Genomic DNA, 14,971 nt, shown 5'->3' on the forward strand with positions numbered 1-14,971 from the left:
GATAGAACAAATTCCAACAAATGGTTTTTCAACGGTTTTTGGTAGTAATAGGTGTAGAAAGTACCAGGAAAAAAGTCTACCAAAATCGGACAACCGGAAGTCGGGTTTTTCCAAGATGGCCGCCGTGAGGCCCTCAAATCGACAAGATGACTGCAAATTCGTCGATTCATAGTTCAGGATTGGCCAATTTCCACGAAAATTGGCAAACACATGAAGAACTATATTTCCAACCTTAAATATGAAAACTAGGCAGACAAAGTAACCCAAAGATGAATTTTCAGGGTATTATGTGCTAAAAAAATAAGATCTTTTACCTCAAATATATGTTTTTCTAATATTTTGTACAAAGTTTGTTATAATTTCAAATTTATTTTTTCACCATTAGATTCAACACAAAAAACCTAACAATTTAGTATATTGAATCTTTGTTCTGCTTCAATTTGTTACAGAGATATTGAACGTAATAACTTTAGTATGTTTTCTTGCCGATATAACTCAATGTTAATCTTATGGAGAATAAGCATAAATATTAATATTGTTTTTCATTAAACCTATATAGATAAGACTTTTTGTTCTGCTTCATATTATCTGTTTTAATATTTTTTTTACTAAAATTCCTTTTTTGGCAGTTACCATTGCAGCAAACCTACGTATTCGGTTCCTCAGTTTTAATCATAAAGAGAATAAGCAAAAACCACTTTCTTATTAGTCCGAGAAGTATATAATATAACCTTAAAAACAATACAAGAAAACTTTTTATGGTTTTATGTTGTAGTTTTGGGTGTGCAGAGTTGGATTTTACCAACATTGGACAAATTTTGAAAAAAAGATAGCATAATCATTTTCTATGCACAATTTTCTAAATATTGACTTGGGACCAACATCGATATTTATTGGGTGATCAGTACTTCATTTCGATGGGAAACGTATTTTGGCCGCCATTTTGGATCCACCTTATTGGATATAATTTTTTGTTGTTGTAACGACAGTGTTGTGACACATTATTACTATATAAACTAGATTTTCACGCATATTCCATTGCGAAATCCGTTTGTAAATACATTTTTTTGTTTTAAACGTTTTATACTTTGAAATATTTTACGATTATTTTCCTTATCTTCAGTTAGTAGTTCATTCTTAAATAATTAATGATGTAAGGGCTTTCATTTGAGCTATTGATCATTAAAATTGGACGAGTTAGAGACGAGCTACCAATCCCAAAAAAATATTAAATGTAAATTTTTATAAATCAGTTTTTATTAAATGATTTATATCTCGGGTTCATAATACGTCACAAAGTTCTTTCTGGTCTCAAATTACTTAGTAGAGAATTAGGTTTTTTATTTTATTAGTCACTAAATAATATCTGACTAATTAATAAAAAATGAGTCATGCACCTTAATTTAATATTAAATTATTTACATTTGAAATGTGTCTTTAGTTAAGTACAAATATCCCCAATTCTAATAACTCCCAATAAATAATCCATAACTACAGTAAAAGTCAATACTTTGATGAATCTTTTAAGATTATAAAGAGTATTGGGAGATATTTTTCGATTTGGGGGTATATGTCTTAAACTAAAGACAAATCTTGAAAAAAAATATTGTTAAATAAGACAGACCCATATTAAATGTGTCACATTTTATTTAGTGATTAAAAAAATTAGCCCTAACATTTACTGAGTAATATGAAACCAGAAAGAACTTGGTGGCGTATTAAGAACCCGAGATATAAATATTTTAATAAAAATGTATTTCTAAAAAGTGAAATTTAATATTTTGCTGGGGTTGGTAACTAGTCTCTAACTCGTCAGATTTTAATGATCAATAGTTCAAATGAAACCCCTTAAATCACTAAATGTTTAAGGCTAGAACGAACTGTAATCATTAATATGTACTGGAGATATAAGAAAAAATAATCTTAAACAATGTTCAAAATACGAAACGTCCTTAAGAATGTTTGCAGGATAATTTTCGTTTGAATATATCTTTAAAACGAAACAAAGGTATTTAAAAACTCATTTTGGCAATGGAATGGGCGTGAAAATCTAGTTTAAAATAATGTGTCACAACATTGCCATTACATAAAAAAAAATATTTATATCCAATATGGCCGATCCAAGATGACGGCCAAAAACACGTTTCCTATTGAAATGACACTGTCATTACATTTAAAAAAATATTTATATCCAATAGGGGGATCTAAAATGACGGCCGAAAACATGTTCCCTATCGAAATGAAGAAATGACCACCCAATAAATATCGGTGGTGGTCTGAAGTCAATATCAATGAAAATGCATGTCGATTTTTTTAAATTTTTCCAATGTTGAGAAAAATTGTCATATTAAATCTTGATTCTAGGAGTTTTCCAGTAGACCTATTTTTGGCAATTTTTACTATGTTACTCTGCATACCCAACACTACAACATAAAACCATAAAACGTTTTCTTGCAATTTTTTAAGGTAATATTCTATACTTCTCGGACTACGTTTCCGAAAATACGTTTCCCATCGAAATGAAGTACTGACCACCCAATAAATATCGATGTTGGTCCCAAGTCAATATTTAGAAAATTGTGCATAGAAAATGATTATGCTATCTTTTTTTCAAAATTTGTCCAATGTTGGTAAAATCCAACTCTGCACACCCAAAACTACAACATAAAACCATAAAAAGTTTTCTTGTATTGTTTTTAAGGTTATATTATATACTTCTCGGACTAATAAGAAAGTGGTTTTTGCTTATTCTCTTTATGATTAAAACTGAGGAACCGAATACGTAGGTTTGCTGCAATGGTAACTGCCAAAAAAGGAATTTTAGTAAAAAAAATATTAAAACAGATAATATGAAGCAGAACAAAAAGTCTTATCTATATAGGTTTAATGAAAAACAATATTAATATTTATGCTTATTCTCCATAAGATTAACATTGAGTTATATCGGCAAGAAAACATACTAAAGTTATTACGTTCAATATCTCTGTAACAAATTGAAGCAGAACAAAGATTCAATATACTAAATTGTTAGGTTTTTTGTGTTGAATCTAATGGTGAAAAAATAAATTTGAAATTATAACAAACTTTGTACAAAATATTAGAAAAACATATATTTGAGGTAAAAAATCTTATTTTTTAGCGCATAATACCCTGAAAATTCATCTTTGGGTTACTTTGTCTGCCTAGTTTTCATATTTAAGGTTGGAAATATAGTTCTACATGTGTTTGCCAATTTTTGTGGAAATCGGCCAATTCTGGAACTATGAATCGACGAATTTGCAGTCATCTTGTCGATTTGAGGGCCTCGCGGCGGCCATCTTGGAAAAACCCGACTTCCGGTTGTCCGATTTTGGTAGACTTTTTTCCTGGTACTTGCTTCACCTATTACTACCAAGAACCGTTGAAAAACCATTTGTTGGAATTTGTTCTATCTCAAGTGCCTATATTTACTCGACTATCAATACACAATTCAAATTTAGTCTAATCACAGAGAAGTAAGATGTAAGGAGGAAATATGCTTATGGAACAACCATGCGCTTTTAGCTCGGGAATGGTGGGGCAGAAATATACTAGTACCGAGCCAGGAAGAGCCCGAACAGCTATTGTTTACAACAGCAGTTGTAGCGCACAGGCTCTTCCTAAAGCATGAGCGCTATATTATGTGATGGTGAGGGGGGAGAGGAGAGCTGAAGGGGACGACCAATAGAGTTTGAACTAGACAGGAGCGACTGGTGCTAGACATGACTTCAGTGTACTATTGAATGTATCCTCTGTATCTTACTTCTCTGTGGTCTAATGTAAAAATCATATACTCTTGAGCAGTACTCGATTTGTAGAAAATGAGGTGCAGGAACTGTAACCTATTTAATGTAATTTGTACCTTTTTATGCCAATATTTTTATCTTTCTGAAAGAGAGGTACCACTGCTCTAAAGTCCAGCTAATCCAAACTGATTAAGACCGAACCCGAACGCTGTTCGCACTAGCTGATTCTTCAGGTTAGCAAAAAGAATTAAATTTGCCATGGGGGTGGGGGGCACGAATAATAAAAACAACAACAAAAACACAGTTAATCCAACATGGTATGAAATACATAACAAACCTATAAAAAATCGCAATAGTTTGTAAATTGGCCTTAATGTCATCATTTGCATGTTTCCATAAAACAATATCAACCTTGTTATTGAGAGCCTACTGTATATCAATATTGAATGATGCATTTTTACACACTAGGATTAAGAAATACAACTTGGAAAGTTTTATCTGAATTTAGTTTTGTAAGATATATTTTTGAATTAGTGCCAATCATTAAAAAAAAAATCTGGAACTTGTTCTGTTGTTGTTGGAATGTGGACATTCTGATTACACGAGTTTGGACTGTGGAACTCAAGTATACTAAAGAAATTTAATTGAACTATAGTATGACCGGATATCTGAAATCTGAAGGGGGTATAATACAAATTCATGCTATCGAGTTGTTTTAATAAGCGATGTTTGAGTTATGAAGGTGCTATACAAAACATTTTAAGATACCGAGCTGTTGAGTTCTGACAGTGATGTGATGTTACGACCTTTATTACTCAACTTTTACGTGCAAAACCTTTATAAATCGAGCTCAAGCTATTAAAATGTACTGAAGGGTGGCTGTGAAAGCAAAATTAATCAATTTATCGTGCATACGATGGCATAATTATTAGGATTTTCTTGCAAAATCGGTCCTGATATGGAAATGTTTGTCTTGACTGTTATAATAACGTAAAAAACATATTCATCCATGTCTTGTAACTTACACCTTTTCTTATTGATCAGCCTCATACTTTACCCAGCTTTTCATAATTGTTGATAAAGTGTTGTGCGGGATTACAAATTCCCTAGCAATTTCACCTTTTTTTCTTTCACCCGTCGTCAACTGTCCTAATCACTCATACACTTAAGTCAACATAACGCACAGGCATATTTTTGACTGCTACCTTCTGTAGTGTGTTCCAACTTAGGTTGGGCGTTTAGTTATTGTTAGTTGTAATGTGTTAGTTAAGTTTTTTCATCTGAGGACGGGATCAGATTCCAGATCCCAAAACGTTGTGTATTGTTTTTTATGATCGTGATGGAAAATGTCCGCAATAAACCTTTGAACAACATTAACTCACCATCACCAACAATGAACTTCAAACAAAGAATAACGCCTGAGGCGCACAAAACAATCTCAACAACTGGCAGACTAACTAGTTATTGCCAAATAAAAAAAGGACAGTGGCGTAACAGAAGTGCCCGGAGGGCCCGCAAAGCGGGGGGCCCAAGAGCTGAGGGGGCCCGGGAACCGGTGAGCGGAGAGGCCCGTGGGACGAGTGGGGCCATAAAATTGGAGTTCATTCTTATTTAAATGTAATTATCAATCATTCAATAATTGTATTGAATTGTATTAATTTTTAAGTTAATATTTTTATCATAATTTATTTACCACTCTTTTTATGATTAATCTGTTTGATCATTGTATCGGTGGTTCAAAAATAACTCTGGGGGGAGGGGGAGGGCGTTTGATTATGTTGTATCAGTGGTCTAAAAATAACTCATGAGAGGGGGGGGCCCAAAAAATAATTTGCAGGGGGCCCGTAAAAATTTGTTACGCCACTGAAAAAGGAAGTTGGATTTTCATATCTAGACAGAAATCAAAACACAACTAAATTACACTGTACAGCAAAACTTTTGAGTTATTGAGGCAAATTTTAAAAACTTTAACTTATAAGAGGTTCTTTTAACATTGTGATCCACTGGGATTTCCAAGGTTGATTAAAAAACATTTGAGATACCAAGAAAATCAAAATACAGAGATTTGAGTTACCGAGGTCCTACTGTAGGCTATGCCAAAACTATTTATATTGAGCTAGGCTGCTAGGCTATAGTTTTTTTATTTTATTTTTGTTGTTAAATAAAAAAAATTACATGTCTAATGTACATTAATAGGATGTTACTAAACATGTCAGTGTACTACAAAGAATAAACTATGTATATATTGTATGATAGGCCTATGTATTAAACAACTTGATATTCCCTGAGGAATTAGAAGTGGAGTTGTCTGCAGCAGAAACAAAAGTTTTTGTTTCGATATTTTCAGATTATTCAGTCTCTCTCAATTCACAAATTGTGTTTCCTATACTTTAGGTTAACTTGATGTTTCTTCAGTCCAAATATCTTTCTAGGAAGATGTACAGAAGGAGGTATGAAGGTTGCTATATAAAACCCTAGTTAATCCTAACAACCCTTTGACAGTAGTTAGTAAATTGTTCAAACAGCTTAGTCAGGAATTCTGATAGGAAACTCACTGATAGGCTACTGGTACAGATAATTCTCTTAACCGACCCTGGATCAGCCACCGATCGGATTACCCATCTCGGTCCAGAAAGAATACAATTGTGCCTGGGCACGTCTAGCTTTGTTTTGAAACTGACTTTTTCAAGCAAATTTTAGGGTGTGATTGTAGTTAAGAAACCGTGTAAATAATGTTATATTGCAATAATATGTGTGTATTAACAAGAATTAACAAGCAATTACTATCAGCGGAGTAAACATTCAACTTTGTGTTTTATATTTAATAGAATGAATAGAATAGAATAGAATGTTTGTTTATTTTATCTTTCAGATCGGATACATATAATACACAGGTGACAATTATTGCACAACAAATTCACATTAATAAAAAGATACAAAAACGAATGAAGTTGATTACGACTATAAAGAATAATTATGCTATTTTCAGTCCGTTGATCTCACCAGGCTGACATATGACAAATTCAGAAAACAAAAATAAATCATCTTAAACATGAAAAGAACATCTACTATGTACAATAAGCGTGACCTACAAATTTTAACGTAGAGAAAAAAAATAGGGCCTCTATAGGCAAAGCCTGTAGTTGAGGTTCCGTTAATTATAAATATTTTAAAACAAAGAGCGTTCAGAAAGAAATAAATAAGATTTGAAATTAAAAACACAATGGTCTTAAACAATTGAAAAGAAAATAAGTAAGAAGGAAAATTATAATTTGAAACACTTGCCAAATAGTCTAACTTTACAAATTAGCCTAGGCCTACTCTTATTTTCAAGAGTAAAATGTGCATCTCTATAGCATAGGAGAAAAAGATTGTTTTTTAATGGCAAGTTTTAAGGCCTATGTCATAAATTCAATTTCATTGCTAGGCTATCTGAGTAAGATATAGTTTCTAACATTGAGAAACAAACATAGACGTAGAAAGATTTTATATTTTAATAACATTCCAATAATACACTTTCCTTTTTAAATACAGTTTTACTAACAAATTTACATAGTTGCCCGGTAACGTTTAAAAAGAGTCGTTTAAGGCAGGTGTAGGCTACTTTATGCACTTCATTTAAAAGTGGTGTATATGATTGGCACTGAGCAAGTGAATGCAATGGTATGAACAAGAGGTGGTTAGGCGTAATGTACAGGTCGTTGTCTTGCCTACAGTCAGCCAAAAATAGCTATACAGTATTACGGTACATTTAATCAATTGTACTGTATATGTTTCAGCTCATAACAACTGTTTGTATTTTAAAGGGCAAGGCACATATACGTAGGCCTACACAACTATGAGCTCTTATATTAGACAGTGGATTGTGTGTTCCTGCATCTGCCTGCTAGACAAACTTTCTACATAGAGTACCAATATTTTCTATACAGAAAAATATGTTTTGTGAATGTTAAACTAAAATAGTATCCTACTTACAGTTCTATCAAGTTTGTTAGTTGTGACAACTGCTTGGAGAAGTCCAATGTTGCAGAATTCAATTGATTACTGGTCATATCCCTGAAAACAGTAAAACTTTATAAATAATAAGCATGATCAGAGTAGGCTTAGGCCTAAGTTAGGTTTTCAGATTTTTCCGAGAACGTCCTTATGACAGCCTATTATGTGGTCATTTTCCCTCATTTAGTATATACAGTGCCGGCATAGGGGAAGTGAGAATAGACGGACCAGATTTCTATTTCAACTTCAAAAGAGAGCAATTCAAACCATCTTTATAAAATCAGCTCACAAACTTCATGTAAAGATTTTTTCAGTCTTCAAATATTTTAATTTTTCCACGCATAAGTTACAGTGTGTTTCAGAAAAGCGTAGCTCCTATAAGTGGACTATAGGCCTACACTACTATAGGTAATTACACTACTAGGTAATTTATTCTACATGCAAAAATAAGTCAAAAATGTAAAATAACTTCTTTTTTTCGGCTTAGTTTAGCCGTAATCCGCCATTTTGTACTTTTTTTTTAAATAATTTATAACTCAAAAGCCCTTGGAGATATTTTTTATGAAACTTGGTATAAACTTTAAGTCTACAGCCATAAACATTCTCTGAAAATATCTTTGATCAGGCTCATCGAGTTTCAAATTGGTGACCATTTAAAATTGTTAAAGTCAAATTCCATGAAAACCAGCAATTAAAACAAATTGATTGATGTAACATCCCATTTGTTGAGCACCATTGATGAACACTCTCTAAAGCTACCTGTAGCCAGTAAACAGTCATGACGAGATTTCACCTCCTTGAACAACTTGATGTCGTCAGCGAAAAGGAGGAAAGGATGTTTGTTTCTGATAAGATAGTTTTATTTGGTTAAATGAGGTTTTAAATGACTGAAATAACAAGAAACGAATTGTTACGCTGGCTACACACTGGGCGGTTTCTGCCGTGGCGGCGAAACTGCCGTCGCCGCCTCGAAAAAAAGTCGAGCTTACACATTCAGCGGCAAAATTACCGCCACGAATGATCAGTAGCCAAAACAATGTTTGTAGTTCTTCATCGCTTAATGTGTTGTGACTTCTCTGTTTCATGAGTGTTCAGTTAATTGTATTTTGCACATTTTTTAAAAGTATATATTATTAAGTATTATTTGACGCTACTACTATTCTTAATGAATTTGTGAATAAAGATTATTTCCCTACAGTTACCTAACAATGTACATGTTCTCTCACTGTTTTGAGAAAGCAAAGTGGCCAATTCGCTCATCAGTGAGACAATGTTAACATTGTCTCACTCTAATTACTTTGTCTCACTCCAGATTTGCAACGTGAAGGCTCGAAATAGTGAGCGCGTAACATGCAGGCAACGTCGTATGCGCGCGAAATACGTTGGCAGCACTGGCTGTAAATCAGCTGGTCAGCTGTTGTACTGTTGTATTTGTCACTTCACGTAAAATGTTAAATTAAAAGTTCACTTCTGTGTAAAAATAGGTTATGTTTCTTCACCAATTTATTTGTTTTATGGTAACTGTAGGAAAAGTATAATGTGCAACTCGAGTTCAAAGTACAATTGCCTCACTCGAGAAACCATTCCTCACTCGCCTACGGCTCGTGAGTAAGGATTTCTCTCGAGTGAGTCAATTGCTCACTTTTCTCACTAGTTGCGCAAATAACTATTGTCTATTGTCTATTGTCTAAGTGTTTAATTCAAAATGGAAAGGCAACAACTTTTAGCACTTTTGTTGTACCGTCAAAGGAAAAGAAGACAGCAGAGAAATCGCTCGTCAACCACAAACACTAAAAACAATAAATAAATGTTATAAACAACTCACAAACTTAACAACAAGACACAAATTAAAAGGCTGATTTTCAAAGACCTCTGACTTGGAGCAACTGGGAAAGACGACTGATCAGCGGCGACGGTAGAAAACCGCCAAATGTGTAAACGCCCATTTGGTCACGTACGCCACTGCGTAGACAAGAGCGGCAAAAACACCGCCAGCCGCAGTGGCAGTGGACGGCTGCACAGCTGCCGCCAACGGCAATATGGCCGCGCGGCGTTCCTGCCGCCCAGTGTGTAAGCTTCCATTTAAGTCTATAGACTACTGCTCGAACGGCGGCGACGGCGAAATTACCGCTGCGGCAGAAACCGCCCAATGTGTAACCGGCGTAAACAAAACACGAAATCTACAGTACACCGGACAGAACTAACAATAAAATTGGCTTCAGCTCAGCTGTACCATAAGGATGGGAATTCTATTAAGGGAGTATGTTTTATTTATGGTATGATTAAAGTTATTTTATGAGTTCTGCAAGTGAGTTTTTTCTTTTCTTTGAATGGCGTGTTGCAGGAACAAACAAATTTAATTAACTAATATGTAATTGGTTGCAAGTTTAAGTAGGTAGCCTACTCTTTAAAAGTTACTTAAGTTCTTAAGTTAGTTTATTTGACATTTTACATAGGTACATGTGTCATAGTCACGGAAATAAAGCATTTAATTTCATTTGGCCCAGTCCATATTATTACCAAGCTCAACAAAGCCTCTTGCAATAGGCCTAGCCTCACAAAAATAAAGTAACTTAGGGCTAGTCTATAGGCTAAGTAGCCTTAGAATGAACTTTGAACTTCTCTGGCAAGGAGGTAGGTAAGTAGACTTAACAATCATTTTCCATCTTTCAGCATAACTTAATTTGTCTATAACTTATTAAGTTATAGCTAAATATAACTTATGATTAAGTTATAGGCTAAAATATATACTTAAAGCCGACCTAGGCTAGGCCTATATAAATAGTCTAGGCTACCTATATAAGTTAGCCTATAGGTCGGTCGCTTGGAAAGCAGCCTACATGCCAATGCTAGTGGAGGTCCGCTATCGGCTGCACTTTACTTTAGGTCCTACACTCATTCGAATAAAATATCGAATATTCGATTGTTTCATTCGATATATCGTTTGGTTAGTTAGGTTAGGTTAACCATACCTAACTAACCAAACGATATCAAATGAAACGATCGATTAATCGATATATCGATCGATATTTTAACTCGAATGAGTGTAGGACCTAAAGTAATGTGCAGCCCCGCTATCCAAGCGGCTGACTTATAGGCCTAAGTTGGGCATTTCAAACATCATACTGGAATTAATTTGGTTTTGATAGGCTAGAGTAAATTTAAAATCTACTAAATTTAAAAGCTGCCCAAAATATTCAATAGCCAAGGTAAAGAATACAGCTTAGTTACTGGTCTTGAGAAAACTTCAGTGGAGGCCTAGGCCTAGGCTTACAAAATTAACAAAAGGCTAGGACTTGGCCCTGGCTAGGAATACTTACAAACTGGTGACCCAGGATGGTAGATCATTTGGAAGTTTAAACAGTTCAAGGTTACTACAGTTAATTGACTGTCTAGCGCATTGGCAGTAAAATGGACATGAAGAAAATTCTTCACCAAACACACTATTGACACACAACCACAATACACCAAATCCCGAAACATAACAGAGTAGCGACAACATGATTTTCCAACTTTATTGGTTCATTGCGTGAAACGTTTTATGCACACAATCCTTAAATTTGAATTTGATTTTTGCTCTGTTGAAATATAGTTTTATTATCTGTTATTGTTCTTATCGCCATCGTCCTTTCCAGTTAAATCCTCCAAGTAATGTTCCAAGGATGAGCGGAGCGGCGACAGCTTCACTTCACAGTCACAGTAGTCTCTTGATGTTGATGCTCACTGCTCGACAGAAGCAGCTTTAAAATGTGTTTTGATTTCATGCTGTTCTAAACACTCATAACCACGAATCAGTAAATTTACCACCCGAACCCGAAAATACCTATAGATAATTTTCTCAAGATACAATACTATGTTAGGCTATTACAAAAATTTTAGTCACATCACAATCACATCATTCACATCACATCGGTTCGGAGAAGAGAAGAATGAAGTGAAGAGAAGTAGAAGAGAATTATGAGACGAGACGGATTGTTTTGCTGCTGACTACACGCACACATATACACAAGCCATACAATACAATAAAAAAATTCAATGCGTTGCGTTGTTTTTTTCACTTCGCTTTGCTTTATCTGGGACAGGATCCGAAACAAAGAGAAGAACTAAAAATCACCGTGCAGTGATATCATATTTTATACAATTATGAAATGGGAGACTTTTTGAATCTTATCTAAAGAATAAGAGACTAGTAGTTGTGTATTATTTTGATGATGTTCATTATTCAGTCTCACGAGGTTTCCAGGTTTACTTGGGATATGTTGCTCCCCAAAGGATTTCTCTTGGGCCCTTTGTTATTTTTAATTAGTTTTAATGATTTGCTTCATAATGTGCAATGTTTGAACCCTTTTTTATGCTGATAACAGAACATTTCTTAATAACGCTCCTAGTAACTTGCTGCTGAGTCGGTGGCTCAGTCGGTAGCGTCGCGGACTTCGGGCTCAAGGCAGCGATGTCGTGGGTTCGGATCCTGGTCACTGCCACTAAAATTTATCAGTACGGTCATAGATAAAAGGAGTAACAGTTCACCTTTGTACCTGTTGTTGTTATCTTTGCGCCATATTATTATGTCTTTTGCATCTTATGCCTGTTTCTCATTTTCATTCTTATTAATTGCACGTATTTTACAAGCCCGTACCAAATTTACTATGTCGTATGTCTTACAATTGAAATGTTTCAGCCTATGAATGTATTTTTGTTTTCTTTTATACTGGTTATGTCTTTTGCATGTCATGTCTGCTTTCTAATTTATTCTTATTATTGCTCATATTTATTACCTAATTATGCTATGTTTATAAAGTGATTTAATCCTATTTAATGTATATTCCAATGTAAAAATGGTGTTACCGTTGAAAGAATAAATAAATAAATAAATGTACCAGCTCACTCCTTGCTTTGCTGTAAACGTTCCACGCACGGGCGGTTAAGTCTATGTGGACGGGCAATTGCAAGGTTAAAAGAGGCCGCCAACCTCTTAAAAAAAAACATAACTACTATGGTACGAGACAAAAACAACGTACACGTCACCAAAGTAAATTCCAGCTTATGGCTCAGAGTGGACTAAGATTCCTTAGGAAATTTGTTTAACAATGTTCCTCTTGAAATCAGAAGAATTGATAACTCCCTCCAGCTTAAAGAACAAACTTTAAAGAACATTTACTGAAAAGGCTGGTATACTCTTTTGATGAGTATCTAAACCCATGAATATGGCCTATCACCATCGATGACCTAGTGTCGATCCATTGGAAACAGATGCTGATGATTCCAAGTGAAGCTCGCTGATAGGCGAAGACTGTTGGGTGTGATGGACATCAATAATTTGTTGTAGACGTTTAAGAAAGTAGTTATAGGGTACACTTTTGTATAAAAGCCTATTTGAGTTCTGGTTATAGCAGATAATATTTACAGTTGCTCCAGTGTTTTCATGAAATATTATTACATTCTGTACGAAGTGATCTGGTCATATTTGATCTCTAACACAACCCATTGCTGAACATATAAGTTGTCTTTTTTAAATTCATCTGTCAGTTGTTAAAAAATACAGTCAAGTTTAGTAAATTTTAAAATAATATTTATGTTTTGTAATGAGACTAAATACACTTGCTCCTTTTGTACCATATTTTGATATATATAGAAAATTATTTAAAAAAAAATTAAAATTATGTACTGGCTAATAGTCAGCCGGGGTCGCCGGGAATCCCGATTTCGGGTTTAAACAAACGCGGTGGCCGTCGAGGCTGCTCGATCGCTTTTGCTGGTAGACTTCCGACGAAGACGGACGTGCGACAAATGCAGCCCTCATTTGGAGGTAATACTTAGCATTAGTTATTTGTTTTAAACACTTTAAACAACTTCTCTACATTCTTGACAAAATCTTAAAGCTGATTTATTCTTTATTGTTGAATTAATTTATAAAAAAAAGTATACAAAATGGGTATTTCATTTCTAGGGTTCACGTTCTGGGCAAGTTTTCCCCTCTCCATAACAGATTTCTTTTGTCGTGATTCTTTTGTGCTCTATTAGGTTTAAGTGTTTTATTCAATAGTTTGTGTTAAAAATAAAGCAGTCTTAATAATGTGTATTAATAATTTTCCTGAACTAATCACAGTAGTTACAAAATTAAATAATGTATGTAATGATTTAAAGTAAAAGGTAAATGTAAAATTTGGTACATACATATTATGCGCAACTCTGCTTTATTTTTTGGCCGCCTTGCTCTTGGGATACTTGTATGGTCCAGGTCTGTAAGTCCAGGTGACACTTGCGGCTCTCGTTGCGGCTCCTGTTCAGGTTGGAGTTCCAGCTGACCAGGGACTGAGCAATTTGTGGAATGTAAATGAGTTATTAAATCCTAAGTTAACAGAGTTAGAAATTAAGTCGATGATGAACAGAGCTATTACAAATTGTAAATTATCTGCAAAGAGAAATAGGAAAAGGTTAAGGTTAGGAAAAGGTTATCTAAACCACCACAGAGAAGATATGAAGGGGAGCTTATCTCTGGAATTTCCAGTGCACCGATGGACAAGCTATACGTGGACTTTGTAGGGCCTCTTACCCGATCTAAATTGGGAAATAATCAGATTTTGGTTGTTGTTGATGATATGACAAAATATGTGTGGTTGTTACCATTAAAGGATGCTAAAACTAAGGGGATTGTAACTAACCTAGAGGAAGTTGTGTTCAAAAACTTTGGTAGCTATAAGCAATTAGTTACTGATAATGCTAAATATTTTGTAAGTGTAGAGTTTAAAAACTTTATGTTTAAACATTGTATAGAACATTATACCATAATACCGTATAGACCTAGTGCCAATAAGTGTGAAAGATACATTCGAAATGTAAAAAGTCAAATTAGGGCATTTTATCATAACTGTCAAAATATATGGGATCGAGATTTGTATTTTATGCAACAGAGTTTAAATACAGCTAGAAATGACAGTACAAAATTTTCTGCATTTGAACTGATGTTCAAAAGGAAATCTAACCATGGTTTGAGCAATTTGTGGAATGTAAATGAGTTATTAAATCCTAAGTTAACAGAGTTAGAAATTAAGTCTATGATGAACAGAGCTATTACAAATTGTAAATTATCTGCAAAGAGAAATAGGAAAAGGTTAAGATACAATGCTGATAAAAGTAAACACCCATTTCATCTAGGGGACATAGTATATTTAGAAACCCATCGCCTGAGCAAAAAAGCGGAAAAATACCAG

The 14,971-nt window shown here is 34.3% G+C and overlaps 1 protein-coding gene across 1 annotated transcript in view; it reads right to left on the bottom strand.

Moving 5' to 3' along the window:
* The window catches only part of LOC129005626 (leucine-rich repeats and immunoglobulin-like domains protein 3), a 62,932-nt gene extending 51,291 nt beyond the window's left edge, over positions 1-11,641 (bottom strand). Inside the window, exons 1-2 of the mRNA XM_054434583.1 lie at positions 11,081-11,641; positions 7,740-7,820 (exon numbers count right to left, since the gene is read on the bottom strand). Of these exons, the coding sequence (XP_054290558.1) occupies positions 7,740-7,820; positions 11,081-11,262 (263 nt within the window). The 5' untranslated portion in view covers positions 11,263-11,641. The remainder of the gene's footprint in view (positions 1-7,739; positions 7,821-11,080) is intronic.
* Between the last annotated feature and the right edge of the window lie 3,330 nt (positions 11,642-14,971).

This window comes from Macrosteles quadrilineatus, unplaced genomic scaffold (assembly GCF_028750875.1).
Source record: "Macrosteles quadrilineatus isolate MER2022 unplaced genomic scaffold, UCM_ALF_1.0 Scaffold_28__1_contigs__length_1566739, whole genome shotgun sequence".
NCBI classification, from domain to species: domain Eukaryota; kingdom Metazoa; phylum Arthropoda; class Insecta; order Hemiptera; family Cicadellidae; genus Macrosteles; species Macrosteles quadrilineatus.